The sequence below is a fragment of the Pelophylax lessonae genome (genome assembly GCF_965119305.1).
Source record: "Pelophylax lessonae genome assembly, chromosome: 5".
Taxonomy (NCBI): Eukaryota; Metazoa; Chordata; class Amphibia; order Anura; family Ranidae; genus Pelophylax; species Pelophylax lessonae.
In genome coordinates, this window is record NC_138772.1 from 71,859,788 (window position 1) to 71,879,607 (window position 19,820).

At 44.9% G+C, this 19,820-nt stretch overlaps 1 protein-coding gene across 6 annotated transcripts in view; it reads left to right on the forward strand.

Annotated features, from left to right (window-relative positions):
- The first annotated feature begins 739 nt into the window (after positions 1–739).
- Positions 740–19,820, forward strand: part of MLLT10 (MLLT10 histone lysine methyltransferase DOT1L cofactor) — a 366,688-nt gene continuing 347,607 nt past the window's right edge. For 2 of the 6 annotated variants that reach the window (XM_082257827.1, XM_082257828.1), the window contains exon 1: positions 744–1,115. In XM_082257827.1, the coding sequence (XP_082113953.1) occupies positions 968–1,115 (148 nt within the window). In that variant the 5' untranslated portion in view covers positions 744–967. Of the gene's footprint in view, positions 1,116–19,820 lie in introns of all 6 variants that reach the window. The other 4 variants (XM_082257831.1, XM_082257826.1, XM_082257829.1 and 1 more) reach the window with 4 other exon arrangements.

Genomic DNA, 19,820 nt, shown 5'->3' on the forward strand with positions numbered 1-19,820 from the left:
AACCCCTGGTCAGGAAGGGGGTAAAATCTTTCAGGCCTTAAGTGGTTAAAAGCCCTACGTCGTAGGGGCCTGGCAGCGAAAAGGTTAATGGGGCCATTTATCAAGCACATGCAATGCACACGGATGAAGCACGCTAGTGCAGGGTTCAAGCAGGCGGTCAGCTAATGACAAACTGCTTGACAAATACTGTCTGAAAAGCAATCTGAACATGAGTCCCTCTTCAGAGACCAAAGCTAGGATGAAGGAGCTGTGATGTCATAGCAGGTTGGTTATGACATCACACATAGATGGGGCCTCATAGAAGCAGATGAAGGTGTAGCTGAGAATGTTTGTGACCCCCCCTCAGTGTATGGTTACATAGGATTTATAGGTGAGGGGTTTTTATTGGGTTTCCAGACAAGCAGTGAGAGATGTAATGGACAATGCAGTGCTTATACACAGTGGTGAGGTGAACACTCCTTTACTCCATTGCTGTGAATAGTCCTCCTCCCCTCAGCTCTCCTCACACACAGCCCTCCCAGCACGTGCACCATGCGTGCCTCGCGCGGCCCCAACCAAACTGAGGAGGAGAAGGGCGGGAAAACAACATCCCAGCCGTCATTGGCAAACCCGCCCCCTCCCTTTATACTCCCCACGCCCACCCCCCAAACCATCCCGCCCCTTTCCCTCCTTCCTCTGTGCCCACAATCAAACTGCGTGCAAGAAGCTGGCTGCAGTTCCAACGAGGCGGCCGCTGGGAGCGCTGTGGTTAGCGGCTGACGCTGGTGACATCGGCGCGCATGCGCCCTGCTCCCCCTCTGGGCTTTTTCCTCGTTGTGATCCTGCCCTGGCTGCCTGTCCGGGCGCAGAGCCCCCGGCGGACATGAGGCGACTCCAGTGCCCGTAATGCGGGTGTGGGCAGGCTGGGCCGGCGCTGGGGAGCCGAGCCTCAGGAGAGTAACCGCTGCGTGTGTTCGCTGTCCTGTAGATGGTGTCCGGAGAAGTGGACGAGGAGCTGACGACTAGTATGAAGGAGATGATCGGAGGCTGCTGCGTGTGCTCGGACGAGAGGGGCTGGGCCGAAAACCCGCTGGTCTACTGCGACGGGCATGGCTGCAATGTGGCGGTGCATCAAGGTAACCCTCGGGGGGGAGGAGCGGAGGAGGAGGGGGCGGGACTGGGCTGGCTGGAGGGGGCGGGGCTGGAATGCTGGGAGCACACTGGCCAGTGGAAGGTCAGCTGGTCACCATGGAGACCCCCCCATACACCTGGGAGCTGGTCATACAGACAACAGTTCCTGAGGGGAGAGGGGAATGTGTACGCTCGGCCAGTGCGGTTGTACACGTTTATACTGTGATTTTGAGGAAGTGCTGTGTATACAGGATCCATCAGGCCTCATTCACATCAGTGGCCCCGCTAAAGTTTCACACAGCGCCATTGGGCAGCCTATTCACTTGAATGTTGTGCCCTATGAGGTGCCAAGAGCTGCCCATACCTTTATATGATTTCCTAAAGGCTGGGTGCAATGCGGGAACCAGTGCGATTCCTGGGCGGGTTCACACCTCTGCACCTGAATCGCCCGCAGCTCACACTGACATCTGCAAACCGCTGCAGGGAGCAATGTAAGGTTAATGACACCCCCAGATTGGATCGCAGTGCAGGAATCGGATCACATTGGTGTGAACACTCATGCCAGCCGATTCCAGTGCAGTAAAGGTTCCTGCACCATTTTGGTGTGAATGCGATGCAATTTCAGCCATATGTCCAAGGGCCGGGGCACGCTAGTGCGATGCCAGACGTCGCATGTCATTCGTACCGCATTGCTGTGCGGATCACATGCCATGTCCATGCGATTGTGATTTCAATCATTCAAACTCTATGGCTGAATTTGCTTCGCATTCAGACCAAACTTCTGCAGGACCCTTTTTTGTAGACTGATCACATCAGTGCATGCGATTGGATTCTGCAAATCGCACTGCGTTCTGCTAACCCAGGGGTGTTCAAACTGTGGTCCTCCAGTTGTTCAGGAACTACAATTCCCATCATGCCTAGTCATGTCTGTGAATGTCAGAGTTTTACAATGCCTCATGGGATGTGTAGTTCCACAACAGCTGGAGGGCCGTAGTTTCAGGATCCCTGTGCTAACCGATTACAGGGTGCCATTAACTTAAAGTGGTTGTAAACAGCCCTGTTTTTTTTTTTTTCGGACCTGCAAGGTAAAGGCATAATGTGCTAGTATACATCACATACTAGCACATTATGTGAAACCTGAAAACAAAGCCCTCCAATGATGCAATGTAATCGCTGGAGGAAGCGTCCATCTTCACCCGGTTATCCTTCCAGGTCCGCAGTGTGATTGGCCGGAGCCGTAATGACATCAATGCCGCACATGCGCAGGGGAGCCATCATTCACGGCACAGGTATCAGTAGGAACGACACGGGTGGGCGTTCCTTCAGAGCGCATACGCCAATGGGGCGACACTGGCTGCCTGCAATGTAAATATCTCCTAGTTCAGTGATGGGGAACCTTGGCACCCCAGATGTTTTGGAACTACATTTCCCATGATGCTTGTTTACTCTGCAGTGTAGTTGAGCATCATGGGAAATGTAGTTCCAAAACATCTGGGGTGCCAAGGTTCGCCATCGCTGTCCTAGTTGGTGCAGGTTTAGGAGATATTTATAGCACCTATAGTTAAAGAGGAAGTAAACCCTCCTTTTCTGGTACTTTCTTTTAATGTGCGACAAAACATGCTTCTGCTGGCCAAATTTTGGGGTGTCATTATTAACCACTTGTTTACCCAGCCCTTTTCTGACATTTGCTGCTTACAAGTTTAAATCAGTATTTTTTTCTGGACAATTACTTAGAACCCCCAAACATTATAGATTATTTTAGCAGAGGCCCTAGAGAATAAAATGGCGGGTGTTGGCATTTTTTTATGTCAAACGGTTTTTGTGCAGCAGTTTTCCAAATGCAATTTTTTTGGGAAAAAATACACTAATTAAAAAAAAAAAATATATATATATATATATTTGTATAATGTCAAAGATGATGTTCTGCTGAGTAAATGGATACCTAACATGTTACACTTTAAATTTGCACGCACTTGTGGAATGGCGCCAGACTAGGGTACTTTAAAATCTTCATAGGCGACGCTTTGAAAATTTCTACAGGTTACCAGTTTAGAGTTACAGAGGAGGTCCAGTGCTAGAAATATTGCTCTCGCTCTAACAGTCGCTGGAATACCTCACGTGTGGTGTGAATACCGTTTACATATGTAGGCATGACCTATGTATGCGTTCACTGCTGCGTGTGAGCACATGGGACAGGGGGCGCTTTAAAATATTTTATTTTATTATATTTTGTTATTTTTAGACTGTCACTTTTAAAAAGTTTTTTGATCACTTTCAGGCTGGCTTCACATATGTGCAAATTGGATGTGGGTTTCCCCCGCATGTTATGCTTACTTTCTTTGTGCAGCAGTTTTGCACAGAGCAGCCCCAATCCTCCTTTTCTCGGGTCCCCCGCCAATGCTCCTGGCCCATCCCTCCTGCCTAGTGCCCCGAGAGAAAGCAGCTTGCAAGAGGGGCACCCAAGCAGGCTCGATCCCGAGCTGTGGCTTTGTTTGTGCATTCACACACAGAGCAGTGGCTCGGCCCCGTTTTTCTGTCTCCTCATAGGCTCACTCACTGTGATTGACAGCAGCCGGAGCCGTGCTGTCTCAGCTAATTAGGAAGGAGAGTCTCTGGAGAGCCGATGCTCTTATGCACATCGCTGGATCGCGGTGGGGCTCAGATAAGTACTTTTGGGGGGCTGCTGCACAGAGAAGGTTTTTTTTACCTTCATACACAGCCTTTACAAACACTATAAAAAAAGTTAGATTTGTAAACCAAGTATCCAGAAAGTTCACTTCTCCATATTGTGTTTAGAAAGTGTCCCATTCTGAAACCATTTACTATGGCAGAATAATTCATAAAGTCTCTATACATAACCTCGCCTTTTCATTAATAAACTGTAATATCTGTCACTAGAATCTACGCCAGTTTCAATTCTAGTAAGCCACAGCCTCTGTGGTTGTAATAAAGTAATGGGATGAAAAATTCTCTGCTTTCTAGCAATAGCCTCCAACACCAATACATCTACAGGTGGTGAAAAGTGATTTGGGGCGCATTCACTCATGTGAAGAGGCGTGTACGGCATGTAGAAGGGCGGACAGACGGTGTCCAGGGCTGTGCGTGTTTATGAGCTCGCAGGTACTGGGGTTCCTGTACTGCTGCAACCAGCAGCTTGTTCAAAATCAATGCAGAATCTGTACAGAAACTAACATGTGAGCTCTTACTGCTGTACAGGGATGGATGCACAGTCCTGGACACAGTGAGGGTGATGGACTAAAACTGGAGAGTGCAAACTCTGGTCCAGTTTTGCAGGGTAGCCAATCAGCTTCTAACTTCGGCTTGTTCAAATAAGCTTTGACAAAAAAAAAAACTGGAAGCTGATTGGTTACTATGCACAGCTGTACCAGTTTTAGTAAATCAGCCTCAGTCTGCCCTTCTGCACCATGTGAATGATCCCTTAGCCCCCTGTTCACACACCGGTGCCATTTGTAATACGATTTTACAGTTTCAAGTCGCATGACAAGTCGCACCCCATTCTCGGCAATGGAACCGTCCAATTGCAAAGAGAACTGGCGGCCTGTATAGTTAATTATTAGGGAATGTGGTTCTAACTTTTTTTATATGCTGGACTCTATGGGTGTGACAATGTATGTAAGCTATGCAACTGTACTCTGTATTGTTAAAACTTTCATAAACCGATTGGCGAATTGTCAAACCTGTGACTGCATCTACAGTCCCGGTTTATTCATGTGCTTAGCCTAGTTTTCAGACACTCTGCTCTCCTGTTAGCTATAGGACTCCCTCTTCCGTGGTTTCCTTACATGTCAGAGGATCCATATCTCCTGACTGCGGCTGCAGCGTCTTCCCATTATTCTGCCCTTACAAAGGGGGGTCCACCATTTCATAAGACCACCCCACCATTCCCCTTGTAAACCAAACCGGGAGGAGCATCCTAGAAAAGGAAACATTCATCCAATTTGTCTCCATTGTGAATAGGCTTTGGGCTGTTTCACACAGGCTGACCGTTCAGATTCGCCTGTCCGTTTTTTTTTTTTTTTGGCGGATCTGAACGGTCCCCCCATGCATCCCTATGGGGCATCGGATGTCAGCGGAGACATGTCCGCTGACACCCGATCCGTCAAATCTGGACGGATGGAAACCCTATTTTGACGGACACACTGTGTGAAAGGAGCCTAAATGTTTGTAAACACTATAGTGTTTACAATTGTGATGGTTGTGATTGGCTCACAATGTATAGAGCCACTGATCTCAGGGACTTGGTAGCATATCCTTATTAGACTTCTTAGCCGGAGCTTTTATGGCCACTATCACACAGGTGATTACCTGCAGACACCAGATTCTTGTGGGTGGAATAACGGGTGTATGCAAATGGCGGCAGCCGTTCCGCCTGTTCAAAGTAATGACAGGCTAACCGCAGCCGTCCCTGTTCATGTGCAGCCTCACAGCATGCGGTTACCTGAGGTTAGAAATGGATGTCTGAGCCTGGATGCAGTGCGATGCTTTGACAAAAAAAAACTTGGAAGCTGATTGGTTTCTTTGCAGAGCTGCACCAGATTTTTCACTTTCCGATTTTTAGTAAATCAACCCCAAAGTGTCAAAACATAGTAGCCAGACATGTAGCATTTTTAGGTCCACAGTCAACAGTCCTGTAAACTTGTGCTACTTACTACGGCTCAAGCCTTTTTAAAGATTTCTAATTTTATGGGTCAGTCATACATACTAAAATTTTTTATTAACTTATTCTTTTTGTTTTACCCTGATATTTATTCTTGAACATCTTTTAAGTGTTAGCATGCTGAGCCGCTCTTATAATGTTTGCAGCTTTTATTGTTCTTCCTAATTTTGGTGAAATTTAATTATTTCCAGATGGTAATTATACATTCTTACTGTCTGTGTTCTGGTTTGTTTCCTAATGCATTGTCCTTCTATTTAACTGTAACATTGCACTGACTAGAAACAGGATTGTGGTAGTCTAAAATGATATTAAAGACGACAAACATGATATACTTACCTGCCCTGTGCAGTGGTTTTGCACAGAGCAGCCTACAATCTTTCTCTTCCTAGATCCCACGACGACGCTCCTGGCTCCTCCCTCCTTCCGGGTGCCCCCAAAGCCAGCTACTTGCTCTGGGGGCACCCAAGGTTGCACTCTCCCGACCTGCGGCTCTGTGTCTGTTCACTCTTGGCCCCACCCCCTCTGTCTCCTGATTGGCTCAATGGCTGTGATTGACAGCAGTGGGAGCCAGTGTCTCCAGCTGATGCCAAAAGTAAATCAGGAGTGCGATTCCCTTGAGAGGCAAGGCTCTCGTGGACATCGCTGGATCGAGAGGGGGGCTCAGGTAAGTATTGGGGGGGCTGCACACAGGTGTTTTTTTTTTTTTTTCCTGCATGCATAGAATCCTTACAACCACTTTAATCTACAAATGGTATTATTGTTATTATTAGAGGTACACTGAATGGAAGTTTTGGTAACGAAGATGCAGGATGCACTTGGCCAAAAGTTGACAGTTGAAAAGAATAAAAATAATTAAATATGTGTGTGTGTTTGTGTATATATTATTTTTGACTATTTAATATTATGAATTCAAATAAATATGAGTTTGTCGGCCAATTTTGGCATCTTTAGCACAAATAAAGCTCAAGAAAATGCAAATGTATCCCATACATTCTATGTATGTCTTCAGACTGGTCCGTTGCGCGTCCATTGTGGTGGTAAAAGTTTTGCTTGCTGCATTCTTTGGTCAGTTTAAAAAAAAAAAAAAAAAAAAAAAAAAAAAAACGCACCAAAAAATGCACCTCCCCATTGAAATGCATTGAAAACACAGCAATAACGCATCTGTATTAGGTTTTTGATGCGGTTTTTGAGTCACATGACCTAAAAACAGGCCATAAGCACAGTAAACTCGTATGCAGTTTTTGGCGCCATTATCGGCACCCTTTTCTCCCGGCAAAATGCGGAAACCGCCATCTGTGCATCTCTAACTATTATTATCATCAATCTTATTTTATACAGGATTTATATAGCGCCAACAGTTTGTGCAGCGCTTCACAGCTCTCTCTGCTCCTGGGATTACTATAAATATAGCTGTTCAAAACATTCTTCTTTTCTTCCCTGTCCCCTCCTCCTCTCTATCTACCAGTATATACTCCCTGCCTTTTCAAACTAGGAACATTTATAAATGTTTTAAATTTGGTTTTATTAGACCATAACAGAGCATTTAGCTGTCATTATAAAATTCCGATCAAGCAAGATATTTGGGACTAGCCTTAAATACAGATCTAGGGACTTCGCTCAATATATTATTTTCAACATAATGGATCTATTGCTTAACATTTTTAAAATGGTAATTCTGGTCTTGATACATATTTCCTTGTATAGGAATCAAAGTTAAATTTTATGAATGTTTTTGTGTAATATGCTTGTTGACCGTACATGTATTTTCCTGGTGCCTATTTGGCTTGTGAAATTCTCATGTCATGAAAAAATTTAAAGAATTAAAAACAAAAAAAAACATTTTTCCAGTGTTTATTGATCTGACTTTCGTTGTCCTAAAAGTAGTCCTTGTCATAAAAGTAGTAGTATATTCCTCTTTCTGGTGGCTTGTGTGGTCGACTTTCTTGATATGGGGAGCCTCAAGTGCGGCCCCCAACATTATGAGCGGCCACACGTATTCATTATGAGAGACAGCAGACACACAATAGTATATAGTCAAAGACTAATGGATTTTCTGTTTATTAGCAAATCTGTTGTGGTAGATCTGCAGGATTAATCGTTAAGAAATCACAATCTCGATTCACCCCCCCTCGCAATCTTAAAAGTGCATTTCTTCGATTTCATATAGAGTAGAGCTGTTCTCCGCTCACTCACAGCTGTCAAAAAACATTTGTTGAGGCTCTTCCCCTTTTTTTTTTTTTTTTAAATCAACATTGCCAAGAGTGGGCAATAACTATAAACAAAGTATCATTTTGTTCTTTTAGATCAAAGGAATGAACTTCCATCTGTAAATGAGGGCAGTTTAACCTTTTTTTAAAGACGAAGCCTTTTTTTCTGACACTTGTTGCTTACAAGTTAAAATCAGTATTTTTTGTTAGAAAATTACCGTATTTATTGGCGTATAACACGCACCTTCACTTTAAGAGGGAAGTTTTTTAGGAGAAAAACATTTTAAATATTAAAAAATAACAGTTCACTGCCCCTTTCATTAAACAGCCCCCCTATACATTGCACAGTTCCCCCCATGCACACTACATACCCCCTTTTATTACAAAGACCCCTTTACATTGCACGGCCCCCCTGCACTCCCAGGAGACCCCCAGTCTCCTGGCACAGCCCTGACAGCGTACTCTAAAGTAAAAACAAAATCCCTGCCAGCCTCTTTCCATAGATCCTTCCTACAATGTGTCACTGTTATTGTAAACTGATGCCTCTAGTCAGTTGATGTTCTAGCGCTCTCCTTCCCCGCTCCAAGGACTGCAGAGGGAGGGGTTGATGTTCTCTGACGTCAGCAGGGAGAGAGGAGGAGAGCCTCGAGCGGTCATGTGACCGCTCAGCGGAGGTCTTCAATAAGGTATTACGCCGCATCAAGACACTGAGCAATATAACAGTTTATAATAGAGAGGATTCTACAAAGGACAGATTTTTTTTTTTTTACATTGTATAGCAGCAGGGGAGGACACGGCTCCCACACAGGAGCTGACAGGCAGGGACAGGAGGGGGGTGAGGACATAGGGGAGCACACAGGAGAGCTGCGGATGATGGAGGCATGAACACTGACCACAGAGTCAGGGCTCAGCAGCCAGGATATACCGTGGTAAGTGTGCAGGGGGAGGGTAGAAACTGGCAGGATCAGCCAGGTTTTATAGGTGATAGAGAGAGCCAAATGACACAGCACAAGCACTGTGCTGTATAACATGCTTTATAGCAGGGGTACTCAAATGTAAACTTGAAAGGTCCACTTACCAATTTTCTATTCAGTCCGAGGTCCGCAAAAGTGACCGTCTAATTCCAAATACAGAACGCCAACAAGAAAAAAAAGGCATTCCCCCAAAACTTGCCCCCATTCAATGCAGAGTGACCAGTGTGCGTTCCCCCATTAATGCAGAGTGACCAGTGTGCGTTCCCCCATTCAATGCAGAGTGACCAGTGTGCGTTCCCCCATTCAATGCAGAGTGACCAGTGTGCGTTCCCCCATTCAATGCAGAGTGACCAGTGTGCGTTCCCCCATTCAATGCAGAGTGACCAGTGTGCGTTCCCCCATTCAATGCAGAGTGACCAGTGTGCGTTCCCCCATTCAATGCAGAGTGACCAGTGTGCGTTCCCCCATTCAATGCAGAGTGACCAGTGTGCGTTCCCCCATTCAATGCAGAGTGACCAGTGTGCGTTCCCCCATTCAATGCAGAGTGACCAGTGTGCGTTCCCCCATTCAATGCAGAGTGACCAGTGTGCGTGCCCCCATTCAATGCAGAGTGACCAGTGTGCGTGCCCCCATTCAATGCAGAGTGACCAGTGTGCGTGCCCCCATTAATGCAGAGTGAGCAGTGTACGTTCCCCCATTAATGCAGAGTGAGCAGTGCGGATTAGAGCACCACATGATTACAAAAACCAGTCATCAGCGGAGGGCAGAATGGAGAGGATCGGAGCGGTGTGTCTTACACTGTCAGCGCCACGTGATTACAAAAAGCCAAGTTCTTCTGCTTACCCGGCGGAGAGGCTGTCATACGAAGTCCTGGTCCGGTCCAGGAGGCGGGACTTCGTATGACAGCCTCTCTGCCGGGTAAGCAGAAGAACTTGGCTTTTTGTAATCATGCGGCGCTGCCAGTGTAAGACACACCGCTCCGATCCTCTCCATTCTGCCCCCCCGCTGATGACAGAAGGAAGGAGACCGCTTCGGCGGTCCAGATTTAAGCACGCGTGGGTCCGGACGTGGCTCCGGAGTCCGCCTATTGAGGACCCCAGCTTTATAGGAACAGGATCATATAATAAATATATAATAATATTTTATTTATTTATTTTTTGGTGTTCCACAAACACTTTTTGACTGTCATTTACATGTTTGATTTCTCTTCTTTTCTTGGAGACTGGCAGACGGCTGAATGAAAGCCAGTGATGTCCCCGCTGGATTAACATTCCCTGCAGACATTGTCACCCTCTGGATTTTTAATAGTAAACTCGGCTGTGTAACCTCTGTCCTGTATACATATGTATGAATCACATTATAATGGATGTAGCTTTGCTTTAAAGGCAGAGGCTATTGAATAAATGAGGCCCCGAGGAATGGAAGCAGCCACTGTTTTATCTTCCTTGGCTTATATTCATGATTGTTAGTGTCATATCTTTTGCTTGTCATTCCCGTGGAACAGGTGACTCTGTGCATTGTACTCTGGGCTCACAGCTGTAATGGTAAAAATAAATATTTCAGTAGCGATGGATCATTTTGTAGGTTCAGCTGTGCGCTGTTTGCAGACCGGCTTCCGATATTTTCTGTAAGTAGTATAAACAGCGTCGTCCAACTTGAAGACCGTGGGCCAAGACCTGGCCAGCTGCCTCATGTTGTTTTCTGGCACCTTTCCCTGGACTTTCAGCAGTCCAGCTCTGCCAGTACTCCAGTCTTCCAAGAGCATCGGCCTGTGGCTTGTGCTGGGGGTGACGTTACCTCTGAGGGTTCATGCAGTTTTCTTTCACTAAGAGAGCTTTGCTTCTTTCTGACCGGGCCTTCCCAGACTTAAATTGGCTCTGTCATGTGCCCAGTGGTATTGCTTTTAGAGCCAAAGAATGTTTAGGAATACTGGGCCGCAGTGGAGAAGCAAATTGGATTATTGCTCTGAGGCAGCGGTAATATCCCCGGCCATGACACCAATGAAGAGAAACAGGGCAGTCTATCTATAATAGTGTTATAGTTGTATCTCTTAAGTGTACAGTGCACCCGCTATTCACAGCGCTTCACTTTTTCCATGTTTTGTTATGTTACAGCCTTATTCCAAAATGGATTTTTCGCAAATTTATATATATATAAAAAAAAATCCCATGTACATGAGTATTCACAGCCTTTGCTCAATACTTTGTTAACCACTTAAGCCCCGGAAGATTTTACCCCCATTCCGACCAGGGTTTTTTTTTGTGATTCGGCACTGCGTGACTTTAACGGACAATTGCGCGGTCGTGCGACGATGTACCTAAACGAATTTGACGTCCTTTTTTCCCCACAAACCGAGCTTTCTTTTGGTGGTATTTGATCACCTGTGCGATTTTTTTTTTTTTTTTTTTTTTTTTTTTTTTTTTTTTTTTTTTTGCTGGGCTGCGACATTGCGGCGGACAGGTCGGAGCCTTGACTGACATTTTTGACACTTTTGGGGTTACCAGTAACATTTCTACAGTAATCAGTGCTATACATATGCACTGTTACTGTAAAATTACACTGGTAGTGAAGGGGTTAACTTTTTTTTGAGAGGGAGGGGTGGTGTGTGTCCCTAGGGGCGTGATTCTAACTGTGATTGGCTGTGGCTTGAGGTGTATGAACAGTGATCAACAGTCCTACATAGTAGAACCGTATAATCACTATTCCTACACAGGGGAGAATGACAGGTGGCTTGTTTACATCAGCCGCCTGCCTTTCTCCCTCTGCACCGACGATCGCAGAGTGACGATCGTCGGATAGTACTACGTCGCTCTGCCTGTGAGGGGCTGACCGCCGCAGTAAATAGTCATGCGGCAGTCGGCAAGCGGTTAAAGAATCATTGGCACCAATTACAGACTCAAGTCTTTTTGAGTATGATGCTACAAGGCATTCTTTTTTGCAGGACCTCTCAAGATCCATCAGGTTGGATGGGGAGCGATGGTACACAACCATTTTCAGATCTCTCCAGAGATGTTCAATCCAGTCCAAGTCTGGGCTCTGGCTGGGCCACTCAAGGAAATTCTCAGAGTAGAGCTGCATGATTCTGGATAAAATGAGAATCGCAATTTTTTTGCTTAGAATAAAGATTGCGATTCTCGGCGTAACATCGTCTTTCACATTCTACAAAAAAATTGGGCTAACTTTGTTTTAGTTTTTTTTTTTTTAAATTAAAGTGTATTTTTTCCCAAAAAATTGCTTTTGAAAGACTGCTGCACAAATACAGAGTGACAAAAAATATTGCAATGACTGCCATTTACTTTTCTAGCAAAAAATACTGATTTTACCTTGTAAGCAACAAATGTTAGAAAGTTTATTCCTTTTGACCTATAAGAACCAAATGATACAATGTTTCTTTTTCTCAGTGGTGAGCAATATTGTGATAAACTTTGCAGCATGCCTTTTTTTTGCATAGCTGTCAGCTGTGAGCAGAGAACTGATCTATACTGAATTGTGGAAATGCGGGATTAAGATTGTGAGGGAGGTTAAATCAAGATAGCAATTGTGTGCTGGCAAAGACTGTGAATACTTATATACATGGGTTTTTTTATTTATTTTTTTTTAATTTGCGAAAAGTTCAAACAAACTTCTTTCACGTCGTTATTATGGGGTATTGTTTGTACAATTTTGAGGAAAATATTGAATTTAATCCATTTTGGAATAAGGCTGTAATATAACAAAATGTGGAAAAAGTGAAGCGCTGTGAATACTTTTCCAGATGCACTGAATGTTCACCTAAAATCTAAAACTGCCAATGTGCATTCTTCTTTACATCCAATTTAAAGAGTAACTCCAATTTTGTGCGGATGGGAAGCAAAAAAAAATATAAATATATACAGTGGGTACGGAAAGTATTCAGACCCCCTTAACTTTTTCACTCTTTGTTCTATTGCAGCCATTTGCTAAAATCATTTAAGTTCATTCTTCTCCCCCGATAGCTCAGTTTGGCCGGACGGCCAGCTCTAGGAAGGGTTCTGGTCGTCCCAAACGTCTTCCATTTGAGGATTATGGAGGCCACTGTGCTCTTAGGAACCTTAAGTGCAGCAGAAATCTTTTTGTAACCTTGGCCAGATCTGTGCCTTGCCACAATTCTGTCTCTGAGCTCTTCAGGCAGTTCCTTTGACCTCATGATTCTCATTTGCTCTGACATGCAGTGTGATCTGGAAGGTCTTATATAGACAGGTGTGTGGCTTTCCTAATCAAGTCCAATCAGTATAATCAAACACAGCTGGACTCAAATGAAGGTGTAGAACCATCTCAAGGATGATCAGAAGAAATGGAAAGCACCTGAGTTAAATATATGAGTGTCACAGCAAAGGGTCTAAATACTTAGGACCATGTGATATTTCAGTTTTTCTTTTTTAATAAATCTGCAACAATGTCAACAATTCTGTGTTTTTCTGTCAGTATGGGGTGCTATGTGTACATTCATGAGGAAGAAGAATGAACTTAAATGATTTTAGCAAATGGCTGCAATATAACAAAGAGTGAAAAATTTAAGGGGGTCTGAATACTTTCCGTATCCTATGTATGTATGTATGTATATGTGTATGTATATATATATATATATATATATATATATATATATATATATATATATATATATATAATGTGTATCTCACAAAAATGAGTACACCCCTCACATTTTAGTAAATATTTTATTATATCTTTTCATGTGACAACACTGAGGAAATTACACTTTGCTACAATGTAAAGTAGTGAGTGTATAGCTTGTATAACAGTGTAAATTTGCTGTCCCCTCAAATAACTCAACACACAGCCATTAATGTCTAAACCTCTGGCAACAAAAGTGAGTACATCCCTAAGTGAAAATGTACAAATTGGGCCCAAAGTGTCAATATTGTGTGTGGCCACCATTATTTTCTAGCACTGCCTTAACCCTCTTGGGCATGGAGTTCACCAGAGCTTCACAGGTTCCCACTGGAGTTCTCTTCCACTTCTCCATGATGACATCACAAACCTGGTGGATGTTAGAGAACTTTCACCTTCCATTAGAGGATGCCCCATAGATGCTCAATAGGGTTTAGGTCTGGAGACATGCTTGGCCAATCCATCACGTTTACCCTCAGCTTCTTTAGCAAGGCAGTGGTCATCTTGGAGGTGTGTTTGGGGTCATTATCATGTAGGAATACTGCCCTGCGACCCAGTCTCCAAAGTCAGGGGATCATGCTCTGCTTCAGTATGTCACAGTACATGTTGGCAATGAACTTCCCTCAATGAGCTGTAGCTCCCCAGTGCCGGCAGCACTCATGCAGCCCCAGACCATGACACTCCCACCACCATGCTTGACTATTGAAAACACACTTGTCTTTGTACTCCTCACCTGGTTGCCACCATACACGCTTGACACCATCTGAACCAAATACGTTTATCTTGGTCCCATCAGACCACAAGACATGGTTCCAGTAATCCATGTCCTTAGTCTGCTTGACTTCAGCAAACTGTTTGCGGGCTTTCTTGTGTATCATCTTTAGAAGAGGCTTCCTTCTGGGACGACAGCCATGCAGACCATTTTGATGCAGTGTGCGGTGTATGATCTGAGCACTGACAGGCTGACCCCCCACCCCTTCAACCTCTGCAGCAATGCTGGCAGCACTCATACGTCTAATTCCCAAAGACAACCTCTGGATATGATGCTGAGCATGTGCACTCAACTTCTTTGGTAAACCATGGCAAGGCCTGTTCTGAGTAGAACCTGTACTGTTAAACCGCTTTATGGTCTTGGCCACCGTGCTGCAACTCAGTTTCAGGGTCTTGGCAATCTTCTTAAAGCCTAGGCCATCTTTATGTAGAGCAACAATTTTTTTTTTTTTTCTTTTTTTTCAAAACCTTGAGTTCTTTGCCATGAGGTGCCATGTTGAACTTCCAGTGACCAGTATGAGAGAGTGAGAACGATAACACCAAATTTAACACACCTGCTCCCCATTCACACCTGAGACCTTGTAACACTAACGAGTCACATGACATCGGGGAGAAAAATGGCTAATTGGGCCCAATTTGGACATTTGCACTTAGGGGTGTACTCTCTTTTGTTGCCAGTGGTTTAGACATTAATGGCTGTGTGTTGAGTTATTTTGAGGGGACAGCACATTTATACTGTTATACAAGCTGTACACTCACCACTTTACATTGTAGCAAAGTGTCATTTCTTCAGTGTTGTCACATGAAAAGATAAAATAAAATATTTACAAAAATGTGAGGGGTGTACTCACTTTTGTGAGATACAGTGATGGCAAACCTTGGCACCCCAGATGTTTTGGAACTACATTTCCCATGATGCTCATGCACCCTGCAGTGTAGTTGATCATCATGGGAAATGTACTTCCAAAACATCTGGGGTGCCATGGTTCGCCATCACTGATATATAGCGTATACAATTGCAACACAAGTCATATTGTAATTGAATGTTTTTAAAAATTAGCCAAAAATCTGCAGTGTTGTAATTTTCTGTAAAAAGCATTCTTGCTACCTGGAGGAGGCCTTCTGTATACAGATGGTGTACAAAACACCCCCCAGAAATGTAATTTCCTGCTTGTGTGATCGGCTTATTGATTTTTCCAGAAGTCTGCACTAAGATACAAGTCAGATTTGGGATTCACCTGCAAGACAAATGCCATTTTTGGTGAGATACTTCCAAAGGGAATTCCCATCCAAATTGGATGCAGACCCTGCCACTGTCATTAGAGCCCTGCAAGTGAAGCAGCTGACTGATACTGATTGTTGCTTTCATATAGGCAGATTCACTTTGCACATGGACACAGACTAACAAACATCCATTTCTTTAGAATAAAAAAAGGTAGGGATTTGCAAAAAAGTTTTTTAACAGAGTCACCCAGAGAGGAATTTCCTGTTCAGAGCTGACCACGCTCAGCATGGATTCATATCCATGGTAGCGTTGTCATTCTGAGTCCTTGCTCCTTTTATTGTGATCTATGCCATGCATATGCACAGGTGCCTGTAGTCCTGATGCCAGCCTGTACTATCCTAGACTGACTGACACACACACACACACACACACACTCCCAGCCTGTACTATCCTAGACTGACTGACACACACACACACACACACACACACTCCCAGCCTGTCCTATCCTAGACTGACACACACACACACACACACACACACACACACACACTCCCAGCCTGTCCTATCCTAGACTGACACACACACACACACACACACTCCCAGCCTGTCCTATCCTAGACTGACACACACACACACACACACACACACACTCCCAGCCTGTCCTATCCTAGACTGACACCCACACACCCTGTACTATCCTAGACTGACACACACACACACACACACACACTCCCAGCCTGTACTACCCTAGACTGACTGACACACACACACACACCCTGTACTATCCTAGACTGACACACACACACACACACACACACTCCCAGCCTGTCCTATCCTAGACTGACACACACACACACACACTCCCAGCCTGTCCTATCCTAGACTGACACCCACACACCCTGTACTATCCTAGACTGACACACACACACACACACACACTCCCAGCCTGTCCTATCCTAGACTGACACCCACACACCCTGTACTATCCTAGACTGACACACACACACACACACACACACTCCCAGCCTGTACTATCCTAGACTGACTGACACACACACACACACACACACACACACCCACCCTGTACTATCCTAGACTGACACACACACACACTCCCAGCCTGTACTATCCTAGACTGACACACACACACACACACACACACACACTCCCAGCCTGTCCTATCCTAGACTGACACACACACACACACACACACACACACACACACACACACACACACACACACACACTCCCAGCCTGTCCTATCCTAGACTGACACCCACACACCCTGTACTATCCTAGACTGACACACACACACACACACACTCCCAGCCTGTACTACCCTAGACTGACTGACACACACACACACACACACACACACTCCCAGCCTGTCCTATCCTAGACTGACACACACACACACACACTCCCAGCCTGTCCTATCCTAGACTGACACCCACACACCCTGTACTATCCTAGACTGACACACACACACACACACACACTCCCAGCCTGTCCTATCCTAGACTGACACCCACACACCCTGTACTATCCTAGACTGACACACACACACACACACACACACTCCCAGCCTGTACTATCCTAGACTGACTGACACACACACACACACACACACACACACACACACACACACACACCCACCCTGTACTATCCTAGACTGACACACACACACACTCCCAGCCTGTACTATCCTAGACTGACACCCACACACCCTGTACTATCCTAGACTGACACACACACACACACACACTCCCAGCCTGTACTATCCTAGACTGACACACACACACACACTCCCAGCCTTTCATAGTGCAGACGTCTTTGAGAAGTGCAGAGAACTGAGCCCTGATTGGAGGGAATCGACACACCCCCTCTCACACAGTACATGGAGAACATGCAGAGCGAAGGATATAAATCACAGGCTGTGTGAGATAATAGAGGAACAAGGCAGCAGATAGAAATCGCACTGTGCTTTGGATAGAGGCACATACACACTAAGGATATGCTTTGTTCATATTTTATGTCGGAGGTTTACAACCACTGTAAGGGAAGGTATTCAATCGTATTGGTTGCAGAAGTTCTTCACACTGCTGAATTTGAAACCTTTTTTTTAGTTTTATGCCTCGTACACACGCATCGATTATTGGCCGGGAATTTTCGGCCAACGTCCGATCGGCCGATTTTCGGCTTGTTAGTATGATGCTTCTGACAACCGACTCCGACTTTTCGGCCGAAAAAAAATCTGGTGTGCAGGCTATAAAATTTTTGTTGGCCGTCAACACAACGGCCGATTTTCCGTCAGTCAGTACAGATTTCGGCAGACAAAAATCTGATGAGCAAGACTGGGCATGCTCAGAGAAGAAAAAACACACGGAAAGTCAACCAGCACATGACATCACTTCTGAAGTAGATTTTTGTTGGCCGAGAAAATTCGTGTGCAGTCTAGAGCACATTTCAACCAACAAAACACCACTCTGGACAAAAGTCGGACGATCGGTCGGCCGATAATCGTTGCGTGTGTACGAGGCATAAGTCATTGTCTTTTGACTAAAATTTTATTTTAGTTTTAGTCATTTGAATTGTTTTAGTCAACTAAAATATTGTTCATTTTATCGACTAAATTAAATTATTACTGCCAGCATCTCCTTTTCCAATAGTGGACCAAACATTTGACTTGTTTTGAGCAGGGATGGCCACAGGGATGTTTGAAATTTGGCCTGACTGCTGAACTGCCCGAATTTCTATCAATTTTATGGCCAGCTTAAAGTGATTGTAAATGATCACCTTCTAAAACAACGCATTCAATTTAAAACCGAAATAAAAGGCAAAATATTTGTTTATATTTATTTAAAAAAAGAAAAAACATTATAAATACAATTTTTCCCTTTTTAATAAGTGATCTCATTCCCTCTGTTCTCAGTTGCATAAGGCGCCAGGAGTAAAAACTGCAATATACTGGCCTTCCCAGTGAATGGCTGTGTGTGTGGAAGTTGGGGGGAGTCGAAAAAGTCATTGGAGGAGAGCAGGCTGAGTTCCCAGCAAATTAGAGCACTGACTATGCTGGGCTCTCATGTGGTCTGTGTTTGAAAGCAGAGGGATTGGCAGGATCACAAAGGAAGCAATACAAAGAGAACTGGAGACTTTCTCATACAAGTACATGGTACAGCAGGCACATACCAGAAACATGAAATGTAAGGTTTACATACTCTTAGGGCTCTTTCACATGGTCTGCCTCCGTAGGCGGATCCGTGCTGCTCAGCAGGGATCGATCCGCCGATCCCTGCTGAGCCGGCGGATGACAGCTCCGTCTCCGCTTGCAGTGCGGAGACGGAGGTGTTACAGCTCCTGCTGCTCTCTATGGGGGATCGGATGAGAGCGGACCGCCTGTCCACTCATCCGATCCCCAGGACAGATGGAAAAATAGGGTTTCCATCCGTCCGGATTTCACGGACAGGATCGGATACAGATGGCAGCGGGTGTCAGCGGAGGTGTCTCCACTGACATCCGCTGCCCCATAGAGCTGCATGGAGGATCCAATCAGATCCACCTAAAAAACTGACAGGCGGATCTGATCGGACCGCCCGTGTGAAAGAGCCCTTAGGTTGGGATTAAACTCATAAAGTGCATCCTCTTTGCATTGTACAGTAGACACACAGCTATAAGTGCCGGTTCACATTTATACGATGCGGGAAGGCTGCGAATATTCAGCGTGATCCCGCATCACATCCGCACCCCTGGCAGTTCACACTGCCATATGCGATACGCAGGGGGTGTCAATTAAAAGTTAACGACACCCCCAGTTGCGATCGCATATTGCAGTGCGATCTGCAAGTTCGCACAGAATCGGATCGCACTAGTGTGAACCACCATGCGATCCGATTCTGCTGCGGATAAAAAAAAGCCTTGTGCGATTTTAGTGCGGATGCGGTGCGAATTCAACCATACAAAGTGTATGGCTGAAATTTGCGCCGCACAGAGATCGCATGTAATTTAGGAGCAGTGTGCTCTGAATTACAGGCGATCTCCGTGATCGCACTAATGTGAACCAGGGCTAATGGTAAATCTATGCAGTATGTATTAGGAGCAGGGGATAGGTTCAGTTGTATTTGCAGGCTGGGTTGTAATATTACCTTGTGTGCTAGGCTTCATTCACAAATATAGATTGGTCATTATAACACCACTAATAACTTTTATCT